At 39.9% G+C, this 24762-nt stretch overlaps 1 protein-coding gene across 2 annotated transcripts; it reads left to right on the top strand.

Moving 5' to 3' along the window:
- The first annotated feature begins 319 nt into the window (after nucleotides 1-319).
- On the top strand, nucleotides 320-23187 carry THOC1 (THO complex subunit 1). 2 transcript variants are annotated; one of them, XM_054815840.1, is made up of 22 exons: nucleotides 320-416; nucleotides 1249-1322; nucleotides 1428-1488; nucleotides 2164-2230; nucleotides 3314-3432; nucleotides 4696-4744; nucleotides 5264-5359; nucleotides 5651-5733; nucleotides 6240-6313; nucleotides 6905-7013; nucleotides 8216-8347; nucleotides 9642-9742; nucleotides 11630-11696; nucleotides 12174-12224; nucleotides 12831-12901; nucleotides 13764-13787; nucleotides 14197-14292; nucleotides 15207-15272; nucleotides 18679-18762; nucleotides 18983-19130; nucleotides 20586-20664; nucleotides 22724-23187. In XM_054815840.1, the coding sequence occupies exons 1-22, from the start codon at nucleotides 324-326 to the stop codon at nucleotides 23017-23019; spliced, it is 2040 nt and encodes a 679-aa protein (XP_054671815.1). In that variant the 5' UTR covers nucleotides 320-323; the 3' UTR covers nucleotides 23020-23187. The 2 variants fall into 2 exon arrangements, with proteins under 2 accessions (XP_054671815.1, XP_054671816.1); XM_054815841.1 differs by lacking the exon at nucleotides 13764-13787.
- Nucleotides 23188-24762: the final 1575 nt, after the last annotated feature.

Raw genomic sequence — 24762 nt, 5'->3', positions numbered from 1 at the left:
CTTTGAAGGTGGTGGTAGACTGTGAGCTCTGAGGTAGCTATCACGAGAAACAACCACCACATCTGTCACCCACACGTTACCCTTTTAAAGTAATTTTCACTTTGAGAATATCCTGCCGCCAAACGCGACGTGTCGCCCCCTTCTTCCCCCTTCCCGCATTCACCACAGCACCTCGACAGCCGCCGCCCGCGCATGCGCTCAGCCCCAGGCGGGAGGCGAGAGCGAGGCGCCGGCACCGCCCAGCAACAGCCACTCCCAGCCACACCCCCAGCCGACGCCCCGCCCAGGCGGCGAGGAGGCGGGGCAGCACCGGTCGAAGGACTATGACGTCATCGGCGCGCGTCGCAGAGCGTCTTTCAGTTGGAGCGATGTCACCGCCGCTGTTCAGCCTGCCTGAGGCGCGGCTCCGCTTCACGGTGAGACTGGCCGGGCCTGGGCGAGGATGGGGGCTCCCCTCCCTCGCTACCGCTCGGAGGGGGACCGGGTGGGCGGGAGACTGCGTCTGCGCGCCGGCGTAGGGCTCTACCTCCCCCCGCTTCCGCCTGAGCGCCCAGGCCGGGCCCCCCGTCCGCCCAGGGGTGGCTCTGCTATTTAGTTAACTAAAATTAACGTAAAGTAAATAGAAATTAAATTCTGGCGCAACCCCGGCAGCAAAACGTCCGTAGCTTCTTGCACTTGTCTCTTTTGTGCCTCTGCTGAATGATGCTTTTCCGTTGCCAGAGCAGGTGGGGCTGGGTGTGCACGCAGGCCTCTGGGTCTCGCCGTCTGGGGCCAAGTTTGTGAGACAAGGGGGTGGGGTTTGCATAGAAGTGGTCGAGGCACAGACACTCGCTCCATTAGATTGATTTGTTATGGGATATAGTAACTTTTAGACTATCTTGTCAGCAGGAGTCATGTCTCAAACCTCTGTAACCTGCCTGTGAAGCAGGTGAATTGTGTGTGTGGGACTTGAGACTGTTGCGGATGCAGCATCAGTCACAACAGTGTATTCCTCAGTGTTTTGCTGAAAAATGCTATTTTTACCACACTGTAAGCCCAGGTTTGAGGTGTCATGTTCTACTACCTCCCATGCCTAATTTGCTAGGCATTTGTTGTTTGCCCTACTTGTTACAAAGGTCTTGTAAACTGATACATGCTGTGTGGCAAATAAGTACCCTAGTATTTCTGTCCACTGTCAGACAGAAGAGGGAGGAGATCCTGCTGGGTTTATACTGGTTTTGTAACTTTTCTTTCTTTACATTTTGGTAGACATCCACCAGAGAGGCTCTGAATAACAAAAGTATCAAGCCATTGTTGAACGCATTTAACCAGATTCCTGGGAGGTAAGTAAATGCTGCTGGATTTTAAAAGGTGCTTGTTCAGATAAGTTTTAGTAATCTTGTCCCTAATAGTTGTTATTAATGGATGTGGAATGTTTGCATTTGCAGTGAAAATGAAAAGAAGTGTACCTTGGATCAAGCTTTTAGAGTTATTGTAGAAGAAGAAATAGTAAGTACTTCAAGCTGCTGCAGTTTATGTCTTGATAAAGCTCAAATTTCTATTTGCCAGTTAATGTATTAATTTAACAGCAACTTTAGCATAGGGAAATTCTGTTTATTAAAAACGTGAATTAGGTAAAACTTATCTAACTACGATTGAATATAGATGTCTAAAGGAGATTGGTAGGCAGGACAGAATGGCAGTATTTTACAGATGCCACACTATAGTGAGAGGTGTTGACTTAGCCTTTTCCAGCAGTTCTTTGTAATACTTATGAAAATCTACTATGTCTTAAAATTCTAGTTCATAAATATGCATTGTTCTACAATTATACTTTATGAGTGGGGTGGAGTGGGTTATCTGTTACTAGCATGTAGCAAAGCTGCCTGTCAACTGAAAAAAATGATGAAAGGAATCAAAGAATGTTTTTGTTGGTACTATTTGAATGAAGGCTGAATGTAGGATGTTAATTTTCAGAGATAAATAACTCTCTCTAAACCGCAGGTGTTGTAGGGTCTTTAACAGCCGGAAGCGGTTGTTAAAGATCTAATAGACTGTTTGAAATTTTTGGAAGTTGAACATCAATATTTGTTTTAAATATGCCTACTTGGAAACAAGAATTTTAGGTTTGTGAAATGTATTTGGGTCAGAATAGAGAAGTTTAACACTGTTCTGTTTGTTTAGATAAACAAAGCTCCGTGTGAAAATCTCCTGGCAATTATTTCTCTTGCTATTAATGGAGTCACAGAAGGTGAGCATCTTTCTCTCAAATCTGTTGGCAGTTTTAAGGGCCATTTAGGGGAATTTTAAAATCTTGATTTTTGTAATTCATCTACAGCAGTTAGCTTTGATAATATGTGGTCTATACGCTAGTGGTTATTAAGTCTGTTTCACAAGAGGAGTGAAGTATAATATAACTAAATTCAGTTATTTGTGTGACGTTTATGTTGAAATCTTTTTTAAGAGGTAGATGCATGCGTTTGGTTGCAACGTAATTAGCATTTTCTATCTTTATCCACCTCTGTGAAATGCTTGGAAGTCTCCCATCATAATTTTAGAGATGAGACCACTGAGGCAGAGAGGATAAATGACACGTAGGTTTCTCTGTAATTTCCTGGCAGAGTGAGAAATAACTTCTCCTGAATATCTGCGCTCGTCTCCCAGTACTCGCCCGTCAGTACATAGCTGGTTTTTAGATACTTGAATCTGTTTCTGTAACTGTCTTTTTTGTCAGAAATCATTGTGTTAGTATCTTCTGAAGAGACTTTCACCCTCTTCACTTCGTTTATTTGTTCATATTATGCGTTGAATACTTGTTTGTTTTAGTAAGTATAGTTCAGCTACATATGTGTTTTATGAACTGTAGAATGAGGAGACCCATGATTATGAGGAATGCAGACACTACCAAACTACAGAGCATGGGTTGGCAGACTTGGAGCACTGCTTTAGTGGTGCTTTGCTTGAGGAAGAGACTTTCAAACTTCATAGGTGTGTGTAGTGTAACTAACTGTGGATTTAGAAGTCTGAAAGAGCTCACTTGCAGTCTGCAAAGAGACATCAGACTGTTTCAGACTTTGAGGTTTTTAGAACAGTTATTCTTTATTATTTGTTTTATGTGTAAGGCACGTGTTTACGTGCAAGGGTCTTGTGAAGCTCATCTGCATATGTGTACATATAGAAATAGCTTTAATGGAAGTTCAAGATTAGCCCAAGCTTTTTGAGAGGATTTGAGAACTTTTTTCTTCTTTTTTAACACACTGTCCCTCAACTACCATGCATCTTTATTGCATTTCAGTTCAAATTTGCTGAATAAAATATTCCCTGTTCCTCATAGGTATCTGCACTGCATCAACTCCTTTTGTGCTTCTGGGAGATGTTCTGGATTGCCTGCCTTTGGATCAGTGTGACAAAATTTTCACTTTCGTGGAGAAAAATGTTGCTACATGGAAATCGGTAGGTATTTTTCAAAAATGTTATACGGTTGTGCCAAAGCTTCTGTCTACCTGAACCATTTTTACAAATGGATTTTGACTGTATCTGTTTGTGTTAAAATAGTAGCATTGAGCACACTTTGTTTTGAGGCTTAAAATTTCTGGGCAGCAGGGGTCAGAAAATTAGTAATAAAAGAAATCATAATTTCAGTGTTCTCTTTCTAACTCCTTTCTCTACAGTATACAGTGTTTGTAACATCTAGAAACCAGAAATTCAACTTCTGATGCACAATTTGTATGAGTAGCTTCTCTCTTGACTTATTCAGCTTTTCCTCAGAGCTGCAGGAGATTCTTCCATCTCCAGTTTGCAGGGAAAGAAGTTGTCTTGGTCACTTCCTGAATGAACTTTCCATTACAGGATTATAGCAATGGTGAACATGTTGCCATAAAATGTTTCTGCTCTTAAAGAGCAATTGGTGTTTTGAGGCCTGTGTGACAGTTTTACGCTCTTGCTGTAGCAGGAGAAGAGCTGCTGTGACAGGCTGCTGAGCCTCTTGTGCTGCAGAGCTTCTTGTGCTGCAGGCACTGTTAATTAAAGAGGGAGTTCAGGGTCTCAGGCAGAAGTCCTAAGCAGCCTGCATTTTATTCCTAGATCATAAGAAATGTTGGATCTCTGTATTCTTGCTTTGCTCTTTGGCAGTACTGACAGGACCACAGGTGTCAGCAACTCTGTCGGTAACACCTGAAAAGTGTTCCAGCTTCTCTGCATTTTCCTAACCTGGACTACCTCCCATAGGCATTCATTCAGGCTATTCTGTTCTATAAAACATTCCCCCCCACCCCGATATATTCACAAACTGTTCTTTATTGTTACTTTGAGTATCTATCAATTTCTTTCTCCTGCTGCCAAATTACTAGTACTGTGAATGCTCTAAATCTTTTGTGTATTGTCCATTGCATATGTATATAAATAATGCATGGAATAATAAAGGCAATGAGTGTAAAAATTTGTGTGAATGCTGCTCTTACAGTTCATTGTTACACGTGATTTTTCTGTGTGGAGGCTGGATTTAAATGTTGTGTTTTATGCTTGCTTGGAATTTGTGGGACTGTTTGTTTTATGTTGCCTTCTTGTGAAACCTGCTTCTTACTTAAGGAAAAACTCAAATTTAGAGTTAACGGTAGGAATGACTTATACTTATTCATGGCTTGTGATTTGAATTAAAATCTGTTCAAGAAAGTTTTGTGGTGTCTTAATGATCTAAATACCTTTACTCCATTTCAGAATACATTTTACTCTGCAGGGAAAAATTACTTGCTACGAATGTGCAATGGTGAGTTGTAGTTTTTCAGGGGGTGGTGGGGAATTAAAGAACTCCCTATCTCAGCAAATGAAAGTGAGTTTAATAATTTGATTTACATTCAGATGTATTCAATAAGTGATAAAGTTAAAAGGCAGATTGCTCATCTTAGCAGATATTCCTGAGTCTTGCTGATGAATGTAAAAGTCATTCTGACCTTAGGGAAATCTCTTCATCAGTGAAGGTCGTTATAGCAGAACCTCTGGGAAATACTTATTCCTCAGCAATGACAAGACCCATATCAGAGGCTGTATTTGAGTAGGATTCATTTGAACTTATTTTCTATTGCTCTTGAAGGTGTTAGGAGAATTGGTAGAATGCATTTGGAAAAAATACAGTTGATCTGAGCAGGTCACTAGCATTTAAATTTATAAATCTTAGCTTCCTTTCATTGGCTGCATAGGTCATGTAATTAGCAAGTCTTGAATTCTAGTGCGTGAGAAATAGAAAGAGGGATACATACTAATACTCTTTACTTTTTACAATATTTAGACCTCCTAAGAAGATTATCTAAGTCACAAAACACAGTCTTCTGTGGAAGAATTCAGCTGTTCTTGGCTAGGTTATTTCCGCTTTCAGAAAAGTCAGGTGAGGTTTTTTTGCATGTCATCACATTTAACATCTAACAAAGACTAAGTATGCTGAACTTTTAAGTTCACGGTGGTTGCAGACCAAATCCAGTTGGAGAAAATAACTTTGCACTTGTCTCTTAGTTCTTGTCTCTACCCTTGACGTTGTATGTGACTTTAATTTGTTGTGACTTCAAACATAAATTTTGAATGCTCTTTCTGATGATTTAATATCAGCATCTTGTAAACAACTAACTGAACGGGCTTAAGGACTTCACAGCTTCTAAGACTGACTCTTTGTTTTTCACAGGACTTAACTTGCAGAGTCAGTTTAACCTGGAAAATGTCACTGTTTTCAATACCAATGAACATGAGAGCACCCTAGGACAGAAGGTGAAAATTCCTGTGTAATTTTTCACTCATTCTGCAGGAAACTTGTAAGAATGTTTGCACAGAAATGCGCTACCATGCATAATATTCAGAACTGTATGTTCAGAATTGTGTTGTCCCTCTTCCAGATCAAGCTGCTGATTCTGGAAGTAGGCATGTTATCTGGTATATTAAACTGTGGAGACTTTGAGGGGAAAAACATTGATTTGATTCTGAAGGTTAAGCACTGACACTGACTGTACTAAGTTTTCCCCACAGCTTACGGAGGATAGAACTATCCCTTCAGTTTTTTTCCCGAGAGAAGTCAGGCTAACGTTGCAAAGTGTAGTAAGGTATTAAGACAGAAAATTTTTGCACACTTTACTGGAATAATATTTTAGAGATCTTTTGAATTACCAGCTTAAGCTTTCTGATCTCATGTGTAATAGAATGTATGAAAGAACATCACGAAAACTGTATGCAAGTTATACTTGCATTTGTATAAGTTTTTAATTATTTTTTCCTGTTAGCACACCGAGGAAAGAGAAGAAGGAATGGACGTAGAAGAAGGTGAAATGGGAGATGATGAAGCACCGACGAGTTGGTAAGCTTATAGCAATTCCAAAAGTTTGGAACAAAATTTTATAAAGTGAAATTAAAGAGATGTTCAGGAAATACTCTTAAATGTTGTACTCGGAATTCTGCTTATCTCCTGCCCTAGATTAGATAGAACCTAGCAGTGTCTTAATCTGTTTAAGTGGAGATGCCTGGAAGTGGAAAGAAATCTACAGATTATCTGGAAAAGTTGCATACCCTCTTTCACATTTTTTCCCACTTATCTTGCCAAAACTTGTTCCAGTAAGATGTATTCAAGGATTCTAAGTATGTGCTGTATACCTTTTAGGAGAAGAAGCTGTGCTCCTCTTCGTTCCCCAGATAGTGTAAAAAAAAAAAAAAAAAAAATCCTAAGATCTCTTTTTCTTACTATTTTTGCTTTTATGGTAAGAAAGTAACAATAGACTGGATGGAAAACTCTTTTAGAGACAAATTCTGAATTACAGATTTCTCTGTAAGGGCTCACTACTGACTCATCATTTCACTTACAAAATGAATGATATTTTCTGAGATTGCACATTCCTGAGTGGACTTGAATTTAATATATTGCTTTCAATATTGGTTTTTTTTTTTTCCCCAGTTCCATTCCCATAGATTATAACCTGTATAGAAAATTCTGGTCACTTCAAGATTATTTTAGAAATCCTGTGCAGTGCTATGAGAAGGTGTCATGGAAAACTTTTCTTAAGGTAATCTGAGATCATGCTTTCAACCATTCAGCCTAAGTAAAAGTCACAGTTTACACGAGTAGAAGAGCGACTGCATAAGCATAGAAGAGTTCAGCCACTAATACCATTGAAAAATCATAGTCCATGAGGAAATGCATTTTGCTGTTTCTAAAGGGAGCCTTTAGATGGTAAACAATATATTAAGATGTACAGTAAATCCCCTAATAAAACTTGCGTAAGTCAATACCAGAAAGACTTCACATGTTGCAATAATGTCAGAAGTACCTTTTGTATGATTTATCAGCTGCAAAAAGCAGAACTTGTGGGTTGGGGTGGGTTTTTTCCCCTAAGAAGAAAAGTAGTTCTACCTAATCCTAGATTATGTTGAATGGTCATACTGATCCCAGTGGGATCCTAAAGATAATCAGTTTCTAATGAAACAAATCTCTTTATAGAAGCAATGACTTCAGCTAGCTGTTTCAATTTTGCTTAGTATGAATGTTGAGGATGATTAATTGCTAAGCTACCTGTTTCTTCACAATTTGCCACTCACTGCTTATCTACTAGCAAGAAGCCTGGGGTTTTTTATTCTCTGTGCTCTGGTAATAAGAGGTAACTTCAGATGTTCCAATATGAATCTAGTTAATGAGGTCTATTGACATTCTCAGTTTTCCACCCAAAACCCAACAAAACCCACAAAAAACCCCAAAACAACCCCCACACATGTATGGTTCAGAGAAACTGAACAAGGCCAGGCTTAAACTTAAGTCTTTCAGATGAAACTTCTGACTTTTCATTGAAGCTTTAAGGCTCTGAATTGATTTTTAAGAGCAGCACTGCAAATTTAGCTCTCACTTAGACATCTTTTTTTAATATATTCTACACAACTTAAATGGAGTTTGAATATAGCACTATCATCATGTGGACTTTTTTCCTCATAACATCTAAACAACAAAGTCGTGCACTGTTCACAACCCATAACATTGTTTTCCTTAACATATTTTAAATACTTCAAATGATTAGGTGCTCTGAAATGATAAATAACACTTTCACTGTCATTTGTGGTGTTCAGAGAAGCCCTACATATTGCCAGCAAATGAGTCTTGTTTTGACTGGCTGATAGCAAGTTTACAGATTATTTTGCTTGGCACAAAGTCTAGTGTAGTTCACCTATTACAAAGTTTGTGTATTATTTTCATGTGGTAAATAACTCTGTTTTATAGTACTCAGAAGAAGTTTTGGCTGTTTTTAAAAGTTACAAATTGGACGACACTCAGGCTTCCCGAAAAAAGTTGGAAGAACTAAAAACAGGAGGAGAGCATGTATATTTTGCAAAGTTCTTAACTAGTGAAAAGGTACGTGATTTCTTTTCTCAGAATCAGGTTGAGACAGGTTGAGGTTGGAAGTAACCTGTGTCTACTTCAACCTCCCTGCTCAAAGCTCTCAGCTAGAGCAGCTTGATCACCACTGCGTCCAGTTGGGTTTTGAATGTCTCCATAGATGGAGACTCCACAGCTTCTCTGGGTATCCTGTTGTTTTGTGTGGATTCCCTCTGTTACTTGATGATTCAGGGACTTTTATTTCTGGAATAAAAGTCTGCAGTAAAGCTGACATTTATTGCATTTGATGTGTATTGTTACATTTAGAAAGGGAAGTTAAAAGAGAGTAAATGCTTAAAGATCTGTTGCTTTTTTTTTTTGTCTTTAGAATTACACTTTTAAAACTTGGCTGATGATGTAACAATTTTCTGCCTCATAATGGCCTTGTTTAAAATTGCATCTAAAATGATCTTGAGAGTTTTTAACTTTGTTAATGCAAAAATAAAACATTCTATTGAATTTAATCCTAAAATTGTTGTCTTCATTTTGAAATAATATGGAACTTTCACTTTTAAATGCATGCATTAGTAGATGACAGAAAACAAGTCTCAATGCAGCATGAGCTCTCTCCTGAGATAGAAAAGTAGATAAATTTCTCTTAAGCCTTTGACTTGTGTATTGACAAGTTTAAAATAACAGTCTAGAAGTTACAGAACCAGTTGCTTAATTTACACCTAATCGTCAAAGCTCTTTTTCTTTAAAGAATCTACAAATGTTTCCTTTGTATGATCTGTCATGCTGCAGCACCTAGGATACAAACCAAACAGTGTAGAACTGTGCAAGTGTTGATGAGAGTGAACCCTTCTGCAGTAACCAAACCCTGATGTAATAGTAGTTCATAGGAAAAGGGAGCAAGCTGTCCTGCAGTTACTGAAAAAATTGAGTATTTGGGGTTTTTCCAAATTCTTGTTTGCTTCAAAGTGAATGTTGTAAAATCTAACGGTATAAAACTAGTAAAAGAAAAACCTAGGGATACACTGTTCACTTCTACAAACAGTTCCTCTTGCTTTTAAAAAGTGGATTTCATTAGAAATTTAGATAACTATCTTGCCAAAATTGTGTTAGTTAACAGTTTACCAATCTGTGTACCTTATGGAGCACTGTTCTGATAGCTGATACTGAATAGAGTTTCTCTAATGGCTTACCATCATCTTGTTGTAAAAACAGTCCCCGTCTAGTTTATCTGAAAGCATTTGTTGGATTTTTCCACTTATGCGTGTTTAGTGTCTTTAAAATATATGTGTAATTCTTTGTTTGTCTTCTTGTTTAGCTGATGGATTTACAGCTGAGTGACAGTAACTTTCGCCGTCACATCTTGTTGCAGTACCTAATACTATTTCAGTATCTAAAGGGACAGGTCAAATTTAAAAGGTAATGTGGAAATATTTTGTGGTTTGGGGATAGTGAAGTAAGAACTTGGAGATAAACCAAAATATTTTAAAAGAGTTTGTCTACTTGGTCTGAGGTTCTTGTGACACTTGCAGAGCCTTGGATTGGTAAATACAGGGTGTGTCTGAAGTTATTTTACAGCAGGAAAGGGGAGGTCTCATTCTTGCATTTCCCTGCTGCTCTCTGCGTCATTCTCTGCCCTCCCTTGCAGTGGCGCTAGTGTTCCTTAGACTTGCTCAAGTTTGTGCAGTTTACTAAACCAGCAAAAAATTCCAGTCTGCTCATCTCTGCGGAGTTAGTTTTCCGCCACATTGGCAAGTTCAGTGGGATCTTGGAGAAGTAGAGGCCACTAAAGCTTGCTTAAGGTGAGTGCCAGCAGTGAGAGGGAAGGAGTGTCTCTCTTTGGCAGCAGCAAGCTGTTAGACCAATGCAAGCTACTTGTTTGTGACATCACTTTGAAGCTATATTGACTCCACAGTGTGGCATTGATTGCTGATCTTTTTTTTTTTTTTCCTGGTGTGCTATGGAATTCTGTCTAAAATAGCAAGAAACAACAACGGTGATTATTACTTATATAAATTAATGGGACAAAACCAAACTCTGTCTTTTCCTACTCTATACTCTAATGTTATGCTGGAAAAAAGCCCTACCTCTCTGTTCATTTCCTGTGCCCTTGACCATATGTGCACATAATGATTAACATTTAAGGCAGCTGTCTTTCACCTGCAATATACTGCTTTTTATAAACAGATCTCAAAGATCTTTGCAAACTAGATTAGGATCATTATCTTCATTCTACAGGTTATTTACCAAGGCAGTGCTGTGGCAGAGAAGGAATAGAGTTGTAGTTTAGTCCTGTAGAGGTGACTGTCAGTCACTTCAATGACAATTCATTAAAGTGTTCATTAAAAGCACTCATTTATCAGTTGTCAAGAATATGATATATAAATGGTGTAGTATAACATTTGGTGCGGTTGTTGTAAGCTAATACTAATTATTCCCTTCCTTAAAAAAGATGAGCTTTTTCATATCCTATTAACTAAGAGAAGCTAGTTCTAAAAGTCTTTCTCATCTTATTGACTTAGCCATAGTCATGTTTATATTTGCTATTTAAGGTACCTGATGCTTCATAAAAAGCTGGTTTGTGTTCTATTGCTTTCGAACACTGTAAATGGAATGTTAATGGTTATGCCTCAATTGGATTCTTCTTGAACCAGTGAAAAACAAAAATTAGATTATTATCAGCTTTTTAATGTGCTTAATGTTCTGGTCTCTGCTTGGGAATGCAGCGAGCCATGCTATATTTCTGTGTTCTTTTCACATCTACTTACTGATTTCATCATAATTCTAGATGTACTAAGCAACTTGTTTAATGACTTCAGGTTATATGCTATATATAATTCATATTTTGAGATACTCAAGATCTGTGTTCTGTATACAGCTGGTGGATTAATTGTTTCTTTAACTATGGTTTGTCTGCAGTAGTGCTTTAGCTGGGGTTAGGAGAAGGTTTTTTTGAAGTAAATCTTTTTCATTGTGCCCACTTGCTGTGCTTTGGGTCCAACATCAAGGTGTGATCTTGACTCATGCAAATGGACTTCCTATTGGATGAAGCTAAATCTGAAAGTATATTCCACAGCACATCTAATTAACTCCACAAACTAATAAGTGGCCAGTCCATGGGACCAGACCAGAGCACATTCAAAGTACTTTCTTCAGGTCCCCTCTAACACCCCTCAGAAAGTATGTACTGTAAATTATGTGTTCACAGCACTATTTTGATGTGTAGTAAACTCTTCAAATCTAAAAAAAAAGTGAGCTGATTTAATGACACTTTTTTGTTTGTTTTTGTTTTTCTTTCAATTCCAGTTCAAACTACGTTCTAACAGATGAACAGTCTCTTTGGATTGAAGATACTACAAAAGCAGTTTACCAGGTTGGTACACTAGATACTTCTATAAAAATTACATGGAAAAGTATTTACCGTGTAATATTGTATCAACCACTTTTGAGCAGTAACCACCATGTTACGGTGAGGGACTGTTTATCAGGGAGTGTAGTGACAGGACAAGGGGTAATGGGTTTAAGCTGAAGGAGGGTCAATTTAGATTAGATGTTAGAAAGAAATTCTTTACTGTTGGAGTGGTGAGGCACTGGAACAGGTTGCCCAGAGAGGTTGTGGATGCCCCCTCCCTGGAAGTGTTTAAGACCAGGTTGGATGAGGCTTTGGGCAACGTGGTCTAGTGGAGGGTGTCCCTGCCCATGGCAGGGGGGTTGGAACTAGATGATCTTTGAGGTCCCTTCCAACCCAAACCATTCTGTGATTCTGTGTTCTTTGGGGTTTTTTTTCTATGTGTTCTGCTACAAATATAATGCAAAATATTAACTTTTTTTTTCTCCCTCCCAATCATAGCTTCTTTCAGAAAATCCTCCAGATGGGGAAAGATTCTCAAAAATGGTAGAGGTAAGTACTTTGGTGCCTGTCTGAACAAAGTCTGCGTAAAAAAAGCAGTGTTGGTTTAAACTAGATTTTAGAACACGGATGTAACATCTGAGAGAACTTTTATCTCATCTCAGTAAAAAAGGTCTCATAATGTCTTTATTTTGTAGTCACATTTTTTCCATGTTTTCATTAATGTGCTTTTCTCCAGGGAAGAAATAGAAATGTGCATGTATGTGTATGTACAGGAGCCATTGGTTTTTAAAAGTATTTATTTCAAAAAGCCTTTGCAGAAAGGAGTGATATGCCCAAAGACATAGGGATAAGATGCAAGTAGAATTAAAAAAAGGTTGTCATCTCACTTTCCTTTTTTCCTTTACTTTGGCTGCATCTTTCTTCTTGTTTAAAGAAGGAGAAATAAAGCTTTTCCCACAATTATTGAAGAGAGGAGATTACACTATTTTTGAATGAACTAAACCAGCTGCCTAAGATTATACTGATAACCTTCAAAATAGTGGCTGAAATATATACAGTAACAGAGTTTTCCCTTTAATAGCTCAATTAAAAACTTTAGGGTCAACTCTGAAGGTGATTATGACACTAATAATGTGCAATATCATGTTTTTCCAGCATATATTAAATACTGAAGAAAACTGGAATTCATGGAAAAATGAAGGCTGCCCAAGTTTTGTGAAAGAAAGGTAACTATTATGAAGGAGAAGCTTGCTGCTGCTTGTTCGAAATGATGGTTCAACTTCGGAGTATGTACCAACGGTGTATGTGAACGCTGATGATTCATGCAACTTTGAGATTTGTGTAGTTGGATGTCCCTTCTGTGTGTGCAGGAGGCTCTTAGATTTCTGCCAGAAGTCTTAAGGCTTCATTATGTCAGTGAAGAGGTGGTTATGCATGTGTGAGGTCTCAGGAGAGCATTCCTCACACTCTTGTGGCAGTATTTTGTTCCCTTAATACCAAGGATCCAGTGACTGAGGAGACTGGAGCAAGTTGTTTCCCCTCCTGCCTTCAGCAGACCGTAGGTTGAAGAAGTTAGTGTCTGACTTATCTGTAATGCTTTGGATTGCCTCTGATGAAACCTTCGGTGCTGTGGCTTTGATGGGGGAGCATACCTGGAGTTCTGTGTAACAGTTCTCTTATGTACCTTTTTAGGTTTGCCCCTTGGTGGTGATCGCTTACCTGAAAGGAAAATAATGATTAGGTGGCTTTTGCCATTGAAAGGTTTCCTGTGTAATTAGTTACTGACTAGTGGCAAAACTTGAACTTTGACTCCATATGCCTACTTGACTATCTTGAAGTGGTGACCAAACATCCTTCTTCCATCCTTATTCATTCTACAGACAGACTGTAGCCTGTTTGGGGTAGGGAGCATCTGGGTCATTATCTCTTTGCAGATTTCCTTTTATGGAGAGATCAGGTGGAGCCACCTCTTCATGGCTGTTTGCAAAAAAGGGAGGGGGGGCTGTGAGAAGAGAAATTACTGTTGTGGGAGGGGAAAAGTAAAATTATGGAATTTGACTTTTGTAAATGTTCTGTCTCCTTCTTTAGATCTCAGCCAGAGTTTCAGCTTGGGTAGGTCTTACCCTAAACTCAGTGCTCTGGGATCTCCATTCTCTGATCCCATGAAATCAGGTGCACCTGGGGAAGGAACTTGTAATCATAAAGCAGCTGATCCCAGCAGCAGGGTAGATCATACTTAGTATGTGCTGCTGGCATAGATGTGATTTGCTTCTTTTTCTGTATTGGGATTCTGATACACCTTTAAATTTGTGAGTGAACTAATTTTGGTGTGGGGCAAATCCCTTTCCTTATACTTACTTTACCTTCTTTTTCCTCTCCCCCCGCCCTCCACCCCTAGAATCCCAGTTCTTCTGAATACTTCCATTGCAATTTAACTAGGCACCATCTTAAGTGAAATGGCTTCACTTTGTTCTCTGAATATTACTGGTTTGATGCTAAAGAGTGTCGTCTTTTTCTTTAGACCTCCTGATTCTAAGCCAATGAGGCCTGTGAGAAAGAGGCCAGCTCCAGAGGACTTCTTAGGAAAAGGACCAAACAAAAAAATCCTTATGGGGAAGTATGTTGGATTTTTTTCATGACAGGGTTTCTAGAGTTTGATTAGTTGGTTTGGGGGAGTTTGTGGGGGTTTTTTGTGGGGGATTTTTTTTTCCACTATCTGTTTTTTTTCTAGTCAATTATTTTCAAACTTCCTCACTTTGGAACTGCCAGGAAAGAACAGCCAAGGGATATGTCATTCTGCTTTAAAACCTGCAGTAGTCTTCCTTTCCTTATAGTCGTGTCTTGTAGATCCCTTTTAAATAGTCTGTAAGTTACAAGCTGAAAAGGAAGTGGAAAAATGCAGCACTTAGTATCATGCAAAATATAGAACTTTTGTTGAAGAGGACATACCAAGAATAAATTTTTGCCCAAATTTGTTTTTGTAAAACCTGGAGCACAGATAACATTTTAAGCAAAACCAGAGAGGACAAAAGTATAAAAACTCATCCAACAAGTACAAACCACTTCCACTTCCTTTATTAGGAGAAGTGATAGTCTTTTCATTGTAACAGGTCACTCAACCTAGATGTGGAAATTTTAACCTTGTCTTGAGCTTCAAGACCTTGTACTGAGTGTTTAGTAAAATGTCCCTTCTGAAAAAGAAAGTGATAAATTATTTTGTTTATCAAAACAAAATGGCCTGACCTTAGCTAGTTTGGAAAGAGTTTGTTACTGTTTCTGACCACAGATCAGAAAGAGATTATAACAGAAATTTAATACATCAGTTTCCTAATTTGCAACATCAGATAAGATTTCTGTCCGTTCTGGTAATTCCTAATATGTGTGTATCACAAAGCTTGTATGGTATGCTTTATTATAAAGACTCTGGGGTGAGAATTTTCTGTAGGTTGTTTTGTGTGTCTGAGTGATGGAATGTGGAATGATAGAGTGATGAATGTGGAGTTTGATCTGTGTTTATGCTTCTCTTTTCAGTGAGGAACTGACCCGCCTTTGGAATTTATGTCCTGATAACATGGAAGCTTGTAAATCTGAGAGTAGGTATGTAAAAAATGATACATAATTTTTTAAAGCTAACCTTCAGCACTCTAATTCCACACAAAATTACAATTATTACAAAATTGGCATAAGGAAGGTATATAAGATGATCTTTTATGGTATGCCATTTCACTGTGTGCCTTGAGAGAAGTTAGTTGTATGGATCTTTTATCTTAAAGTCTCCTTATGGTTTTCTTCACTGATGTTTATGCTGTCAGTAATTTTCATTGCTTAGTAAAGTAAAATCTAAGCTAAAAACCAGATGGAAACTGCCATTTTGTAGAGCATGATTGTATAATTAAGAACCTTGTATAATAAAGGAAGATTGCCAAGTCTGGCTCTAATGAAGTTAGCGTGCTATTTGGCTAAGATTTTCTAGCAGGCATGTGCTTTGCACAGTACTAGATAAGAGGAAAATGGCTAGCAGGCATTGTTTCAGTGCATACCGGATCTACTAGTGGTGCAATTGTAGAAAGATACAATTATCAATTTTCCCTTCTGCTTGCACAATTGTAGGAAATACTGAAAATGTACTTTGTTGCATACCTCTTTGTTAAAGATAGCGTAATCCCTTTTTGTGCAGACAGGGTACCTAGTACAAAAATATGGGAAAGGAATGGGACAGTTCCTAAAGAGAACTTTGTGGCTCTAAAGGCTGAATGCTGGGGGCAGGTTCTAGCTGTGTAGATGTCCTGAGCGGAGGAGTTGCTTTTCCAGAGGTTGAGCTCTGAAGAGGAAATGCCTTCCTTTCTTGTGAGGCTGGGATGTGCTCGCAGGCATCGGACAGGATACTTGCCTTTACTAGACCAAGGGCTAAAGGTGGAGTTGTGTTTGGAACACAACTTTTCATTTCCTGTGCATGATTGTGTTGGGTTGCAACTTCTTTAAATAAAAAATAAAAAATTTAAAAAACATCAAACAAAAAAACCAACCCTCAACTAAACAAATGGAGATAAACCAAGAAAATGCATGCCATGGTAAACAGGGAAGAGAAGATTCTACGGGATCTGGATTCAGTTTGAATTTTTATTATAGACTTTGTCTGAATGTGGTCAAGTGACTAACTTTTTGCTTTGGTTCCTCATGTCTTCATTCAAATGGGGTAATACTTCCTTACTTGTTACTTTTTTAGATAACTGTTCCTGGGATAAAATCTGGCTTTTAAGTTTTTGCATAGTGCCAAATATAGCAGGATTCAAATCAGATGGGTTCTCAAGATGCTGGCTTTGGTTCTAGTAGTCAGTTATATTGCTACACTTCAACATACATGGGCCACTTCTTTCCTGGGCAAAACATGTTTTTCAAAACAAAAATAAAATGAATTTATAGACCAGTGCACTCTTCCCCCACCCCTTTCCCAACTGATCACCAGGTTGCCTGGTGGAAGCAGATCTGTCTTTTGTCAAACACTAGGTAGGAGAAATACAGGTCATTATGAGCATGCCTTGCACCACTGATAATCTTGGCCTACAGTAACCTCCAGCTCTGGAGTAATCTGTATTTCTTGCTTGTAGTCTCAGCAAACTGTCCTCATCATTGTGAATGTTATTTCTGTTATTTTTTTTAGGTCTTGGTTCCTTATGTACTAGTTCAAATATCTCACAGAAGCAACCGCTAGCTGTTCTAGGAACAGAAATATCAGTCACGTTTTTAACATGTCCTCTATGAACCACAAATATTGTCTTTTAAATCACAGAATCGCTGAGGTTGGAAGGGACCTCTAGAGATCACCTAGTCTACTCACTTGCTCAAAGTAGGGTCAACTAGAGCAAGTTGCCGAAGACCACTTCTAGTCAGGTTTCGAATGTCTCTCCAAGAGTGGAAGCTCCACAGCCTTCCTGGGCAATCTGTTCCAGTGTGTGACCACCCTCACAGAAAAGCGGGGGTTTTTCCTGATGCTTAAGCGGAATTTCCCATATTTCAATTTGTGCCAGCTGCTGCTTGTACTTTCCCTGAATAGGATAAATTCTAACTTTTTCTTCCCTGCTGCCCCCAACCCTTCTCTTCTCCAGGCTAAACAGTCTTAGCTTCCTCAGCCTCCCCTTGGATGTCAGATGTTCCTGTCCATGCCCAGCCTCTTGCATGGACCCTTGTCTCTTGTGCTGGGGAGCGCAGAACTGACCCAGCACTCCAGATGTGTCTTGCCAGTGCTGAATAGAGGAAGAGAAGGATCATTTCCCTTGACCTCTTCCTAATGCGGCCCAGGATGCCGCTGGCCACCTTTGCCAGAAGGCTGCATTGCTGGATCACGTTCGTGGTGGTGTCCACCATGACCTTTTCTGCAAAGCTGCTCTCCAGCCAGTCAATCCCCAGCCTGTACTGGTGCCAGGGGCAGGGCTTGGCATTTCCCTTTCCTGAACTTCATGAGGTTCTTGTCAGCCAGTTCCTCTGGTCTGTTGAGGTCCTTCTGGATGGCAACACAACCCTCTGGTCTATCAACCACTCCTCACAGTTTTACGCTGTCTGTAAACTCACTAAGAGTGCACTCTGTCCCATCATCAGTAGGTCAGTAGTGAAGGTGCTAAATAGTACTGGGCCTAGCGTTGAGCCCAGGCACACGCTAGTGACAGGCCTCCAGCTGGACTTCATGCCGCTGATCACATCTCTTTGAGCCCAGGAGTCAGATGCTTTTCAGTCTACTTCAAATAAATCTGTTTCTCCTGAAGCCTGTAGACTTTGGACCTGTGTCTGAATGCACTTTAACTGAAGTACTTTCAGCAGAAGGTACAGAGATCACCATGGGGGGTGGCATGAACATGTTTGAGCAAGTCGGGGAACCCCTAAGATTGAATCATTAAGTACAACATTAAGCTGCCTAATATTTTCCCCCCTGTAAAATTAGTGATTGTAAATAATTGAAATTAGGGAGCAATAGTAGTCTAGCTTTCTCTGGTAGCAGATGAAACTGCAATGAGGGGGTAAAAAGGCCATTTTTTACATATCCCATCCTGTCAAATTGCACAAAACTAACAACCATTTTAAACTCCTGAGTGCTTGTGAGCTGTGTGAGTGGCAGCATTTTTTCTCACGCAGCCAGTTAGTTGTTACTGTTATTTTTATAAAAGTCTCATTTCCTTATTGCCAGAATTCTTGTCTTGCATCCCATAGTCCTTTTTCACCAAATGCTATTGACAGATGTTCATGGCACCTTTTGGTATGGCAGAAGGTTTAAATAGTAGGCAGTGCTAGTGAATACTGGTATGCTTCAGTGGTTATGCAGTAAATAATTTTATAGCAACATGTATCAAACAGATTCTTTGCTTATTAGCAGTTGTTAAATTTGAGTAGGTTGGTTTTTTGGGGTTTCTTTCTTCAGTTGGTAAGCTTGAGATGTGTATGAAGGAACTGAAAACCAGCTATTTTCGAGTAGATTATGAGGAGTATTTAAGTTCCTTATTTTATTTTTTAGAGAATATATGCCAACGTTGGAGGAATTTTTTGAAGAAGCTATTGAACAAGCAGACCCTGAAAACATGGTTGAAAATAAGTATAAGTATGTCAATCTCTGTGTTTCACTTTTTAGTTTGATCTCTTTTGTGTTTGGATTGTTACAGAAAACACTCTGTATTACCAATATCTGTTCAGGACTCCAGGAATGTACAAAAATTTTATAAGTTTGGACAGAATTATATTAATTAGTAAATGCCTCGGATCTTTTTCTATGCTTTTGTAGATGCCAGACTGTTACCAACCAAACTTGTATTGTATTACAGGGCAGTGAACAATTCTAACTATGGCTGGAGAGCATTGAGACTTCTAGCCCGCAGAAGTCCTCACTTCTTCCAGCCAACAAACCAGCAGTTCAAGAGTTTACCTGAATATCTAGAAAACATGGTAATCAAATTAGCCAAGGAGCTGCCTGTAAGTAATATTATCCTACAGTAATAAATGCTGAATTCATTTGACTCCCTGCTTGTCTCTCTGCAGTCCATTTGGTACACAGGGAGGGAGGGGGGCAAAAAACCCACAGCAGAAAAAAAAGCGTATAAAGTAAAAATTGGTCTAATTGTTATTCACGGTTTAGTGTTACTGTGATCTTCGTCGTAGACTAACCAAGTAACTGCCGAGCTCTGCCTTGTATTCTGTGAACAAACAACTGTGGGTTTTCTGCTGGGCTGGTAAACAGGACTATATTTGTACCCAGCTACCTGCGTTCCATGTTGCAGTGCAGACCCGTTGTATTGAAGGTGTAAGCTGCTGTTAGGGCTCATGAATATCAGTTGGCGGGACAGTGGTAAAAGGGGCAGGGTGTGCAGCTGGAGGTGCCATGCTAGGTGTTACCAGAGCTTTACAGCAGCAAGATTTAGCAAAGCTCTTCTGTCAGCCCCCAACTTTTAAAATACATAAAGAAAAAGAGACCTCGTGGAGCTGTAAGTTAAGGCATTAACGCTTTGCCTATGCAACAGCACAAATTTGAGGCCAGGGCCGGGTCTTTCAGATCACTTTATACACAATGATAAGAGAGACTAACAGCTGCGGAAGGGAGCGTTTTCTGAGCCTTTGAGTTAGCACACAACCCAGCAATTTCTTGCGGATATGAACCCATGCTGCTGTATTTGAGACCTTCCTTGTCTGTAATGTGAAACTACTGAGGTGCAAAGGTTGGGTTGTAATATATCGCTTTTTTGTTTGTTCATTCATCAGAGTTAACTGGATGCTAATAGCAATTTTAGAAAAAAAATACAGGGAGGGGAAAGCTGTTTACTATATTAAAGTATCACTTTATGCAATATTCCTGATGGTGCTACTGTCATGTACCAAACGTTATGGCAAGAAGCAAATACATAGATAAGGGCTGTGATTGAAACATAGGAAAAGAAGCCTTTTGTTCGTGTTGGATGATCAGAGAGTGGAAAGTTTATTGTTTGCGTATTTGTTTGCCACCTTCAAGAAGTTTGAAAGTACAGAAAACTTTGAGGAATTCCTGAGTGAGGAATAAAATTGGTGAAAAATAACATTTTTTTTTTTTTAAAAATGTTCATCAATAGTGGCCTTGTAGAAAGTTGTTTGGGGTTTTTGTGGGTTTTTTTTAAGAAAATAATAAAACTAGGTATGTAATGCTTGGTTGTAGTTACTGTGAAAAGTAGAGAATGCTGTGAAGTGGATACATTTATTAGTTTTTTTAGTTAATACTATTTTATTAGAACACTTATTACTGGTGTTTTGGATACAGGAGACTGTGGGGGATTTTTAATTCTCTCATGGGATCACATCAGGTTTTCCATTCTAACACACATTCAAGGGACCATCACAGAGCTGTAAAATTTCTCTTTAAACACAAAATTCATCCAGTGATGTTTAGTTCTCTCATTGTAGCCTCCTTCTGAAGAAATAAAAACAGGCGAAGATGAAGATGAGGAAGATAATGATGCTTTATTAAAGGAAAACAATGAAAGTAAGACTTGCATGTTCTCAGTGTTTTCAGTTTTTCTTTTGATGTGTATTGCAGAAGCTGTGTTTTATCATAGTTTCTACTGAGGGTCACCAGTCCTGGTTACTCCAGTGTTTCTGACTTGAACCCACATTCATACCAAAAAGCGCAGCCTTTTGGGACACAGGGCACCAATGCGACCTCTTGGTCTCGTGGCCCACAGTGCTGAAAGCGTCCAACTTGTTGAAGTTGGATTAGCACTTTCATTAGGAGCCTCTTCCACCTTTTCTGCTGCACAGTGTATGTTCACAGTGTTAGTAGGTGTTTACAGCTAAAATGCTGGCGTTGCTGTGTAAAAACCTACCCAAGTGTTTCTCGTCCTGCTTTCCTGTTCTTTCTGCCCTTTAATTGCCATGGGTAGATGCCTCCCTCTAGCCCCTGCAGAGCTGGGTAGTTGTGGGACTTTCAGAGATATATTCCAACTCTGAGATCTTTACTTCCTCTTCATTTAAAATATCTTAAAGGCAAAAGCTTCTCTGTGAGAAGAGTGGCCTTCCTGACAAATGTCATCTCTTGTTCCTCTCCATGAGCCAGCCCTTCCATTTTTGTCTCTTGTCCGTAACCCTGGTATGTCATGCTCCTAAGTGTCCTTCCCTGTCCCCTGTGTCTGTGAATCTGCTGCCTTCCATCCTCATCCATGCCTTCATCTCGCAGCACCTTCTCCCTTGCGTGTTATATCTCTGCGTGTTAGCTCTTGGATCCTGTGTGGGCAGGTGGGATACGCAGTGCATTGACCTCGCACGCTGGGTACTGCTGGTTACCCATGGACCTTGAGATTTTGTAGAAGGATTTTTCCGCTAGTGGAAAAAAAGCCGCCTGTGAGCCTCTGTGAATCTCTCTTCTGTTGTCCTTTTTCATCCAGCACCTGACCCCTTTCACAGTCTCCATGCCAACAGTGGGGAAGTTCTCTTCAGCTTAATGCTGCTGAAACAGCCTTTGTGGTTTGACTGTGGTGAATTCCCATCTTTAAATCTTGTCTTAAAGCAAAGATGGGAGAGCTGTGGTCTGCTATACACCGTTGTGCTTAGAAATAAGGGAAGTGATCCCAGTGCTTTTCTTGTTTTGTTGTTCATGATCTTCGGTTCTTTCCCCTTGATGTAGTGGGTTTGGTTCAGATAAATGAGTGTGACTGATAAGCACTGAAGAGAGCTGAAGCTTCCACTCCATTCCAGCTGGCTCCTCAAGTGGCATGAGGGTGAAACATTTATTAAAAATTAGGAATATGATTAATTTCTGGGCATAGGTAATTCAGTGTTTAGGGTTTTTTCTTTAAAACAATGTGAAACAAACATAGGGGGTAAGCCACAGATTGTGGACCGTGATAACCTATAAATGTGCAAACCCGCCTGTGTAATGACTGCAGCATTTGGCTTCGCAGCAGAGCACAGTATTCCATGTTCTTTAAGGAATTTTTTGCCACTCTGGCATCAAGATAAAGTACTGACGATGTACTGAAGGTACTATCCTGTTCACAGTCCTGCTGCTAATAGGAATGTGGGGCTCTTGTAACTTAGTACAAGGGAAGCAATCTATGTTTTTTAACCTGGGCTAACTCTGTGTAAAGGGACTAAATTAAGCTGGAAGACAGTTAAATGTTAAAGAACACTCTAGATTTTAATATTATAGTTGACTCATGTATTGAAAATTGCAGGCTACCTGCCAAAATCATTGTTTTTGTTTGGAGGAGGCAATTCTGATGTACTTGAGGCAATTCTGATGTACTTAAGGCTTTAGCAATTCTCTTGCAATCAAACAGGAGATAATATAAAACCCAAGATTTTCTTTTGTGCGCAATAAGGGACATTCATCTTGAAACCCAGGTAATACATCTGTAAAAATAATCTGTTCTCAGAGATCTTGAGTAGGTTTTAAAAACTAAGGGAAAGGTGCAAGTCAGTCTGTTCATAAATAAATAAGAGGTTTAAAAAAAAAAACGGTGAACTGGGGAAGATACTGCAAATGAAGCTGGAGACATTCCCGTGTCTCACTGTGATTCTTTCTCTTTTTTTTTTTTTTTTCCCAGGTCCAGAGGTCCAAAGGGACAAAGCCATGACGGGTGAACAAATTGAGTTGTTTGCCAACAGGCTTGGGGAGCAGTGGAAGGCCCTGGCCCCCTACTTGGAAATGAAGGATTCTGATATACGGCAGATCGAGTCAGACAGCGAGGACATGAAGATGAGAGCGAAGCAGCTGCTGGTTGCCTGGCAGGATCAGGAGGGTGCACATGCAACCCCAGAGAATCTGATTACTGCGCTGAACAAAGCCGGGTTAAGTGACCTTGCGGAAAGCCTAACCAACGACACTGAGAGCAGCAGCTAACGCGCTCCAGATGCAACTCTTTGCTTGGTTTTGGGGGTGGTGGTTGTCGTTGTTGTGACTGTTCTGGTAGTTTTGTTAATTGTGACTGTTTGTTTTTAGTTGTTACTGTTGTTGCTAGGTAACAGGTTTTTGATAGGTATTTTATGTTCAATAAATGATAAAACTTTTTAATAATATTGTTCAGTTGTGTTAATTTTCTGAGAACAGGATGAGTCATTGTGATCCAGAAATAGGAAGCTTCATCAAAGATGGTGAAAAGGTGAAGGGGAGGATGGAGAGCAAAGGCAGCTTTCTGTGCAGGGCTTTGGCATCCACAGAGCTTGGGTGGCTCCTGTCAGACTGAGCAGTTGATGGTCTCTGTAACCACCTGCTGTCTCTGGTTTCTCAGAGCATGGGTAGGCAAGAAGGACTTCTACATCATTGCTTTGGGTGATGGGGAGCTGCAGGCCATCAAAAGGTACCTGTTTGTGAGTGATTCACCCTGGAGAAAACAGTAGGGTTGCAATGGAGATCCAAGTTGTGTTCATTTTTGGTACAGAAATGGTGTTGAGTGCCTGCTCAGTCTGCTCTCCTGCTGCAGAACTGGTCCTCTCTGGACCTTGACAGTTGATAATCAGGGGTTGTATGCTGCTTCTTATTTGGTAATTATTAATCTCTCATGTTTGGCTATGTAGGAACTCCCCTGAGTCATAATAAACAAGGTAATTTTTTTTCTTTGTCCCACTTCACTACAAAGTGACAGTTGGTTTCATTTCAAGGTCATGGTGCTCAATTGATGGGTACGAATTGTCCACATAGCTGGATCTGTGTTCCCCCCAAGTGAGAGATTTTTTTTGTAGTGTTAAAAGCTGTAGTGGGCTACAACTTGTTCTGTGCCTCTTGTAGAATTTGTGTCATTCAGTGGCATCTAATTGTGGAGTGTTTAGAAGACTGCATATGGCAGTTTCAGTTATTAAATTGTACCTGTGAATTTCCAGGGTGGTTAGCTGCTGGCTCTGCCTGCTGGGCCCCAGGCAAGAGCTGTGTGCCTGCTTCCCCCTGCTTGGATTTAACTGTATTAGGAATGTGAGTGTTAGGCATGTCTGTGAGTCAGTAAAAGCTGATTCATGGGGTGGATGTTGGAAACAACACAGCTGCAGGTACGATTTGGTCAAAGGTACAAAAGGTAATGATTTCACTGGATTAGGGGACTTGAGCAGACTGTCAAGGGAGGAGGGTGGGGATGACAAACAGCTCCCAACTGTGGCCTGCTACCACCTTGACACTGGGAAAGCTGGGGCTGAGGATGGCCACAAGGAAGGTGACTGGAGGAAGCTGCATCCAGGGAGTTCTATTCTTGGTGCTACAGGCATGAACACCACTCTGTGCTTGTGTTCCAGGCAAGAGACTTGGGCACTGAGCTGTGCCTGTTTTGCTTTGATCCCCTTCTCTGACCTGGCAGCAGCATAGTCTTGTGTCATTTTATGCATGCAGGACTACAGATTTTTTTTTCCCTGCATCATCTGACAAGTATGACCTCACCAAAATGTTACAGCACTGCTCTAGCTGTGAAACAAGCTTCAAATTAGACCCATGTTGGGGAGAGATCCTGCCTGTGAGGATCCCTACCACTGACTCATGTAACTAAAGGCTTTGCCAGGCCCAGAAAGGCCTCCACTGGAAATGGAGGTGGCAGACTTGTAGACTGATGAGGTAACTGCTGCTTCTCCTACAACGTTTCCAGTGACCCAGCTATTTATTAAG

This window comes from Grus americana, chromosome 2 (genome assembly GCF_028858705.1).
Source record: "Grus americana isolate bGruAme1 chromosome 2, bGruAme1.mat, whole genome shotgun sequence".
Lineage (NCBI taxonomy): Eukaryota > Metazoa > Chordata > Aves > Gruiformes > Gruidae > Grus > Grus americana.
Note: the sequence above shows the minus strand (reverse complement) of the source record. Positions and strands in the feature narration are given on the sequence as shown.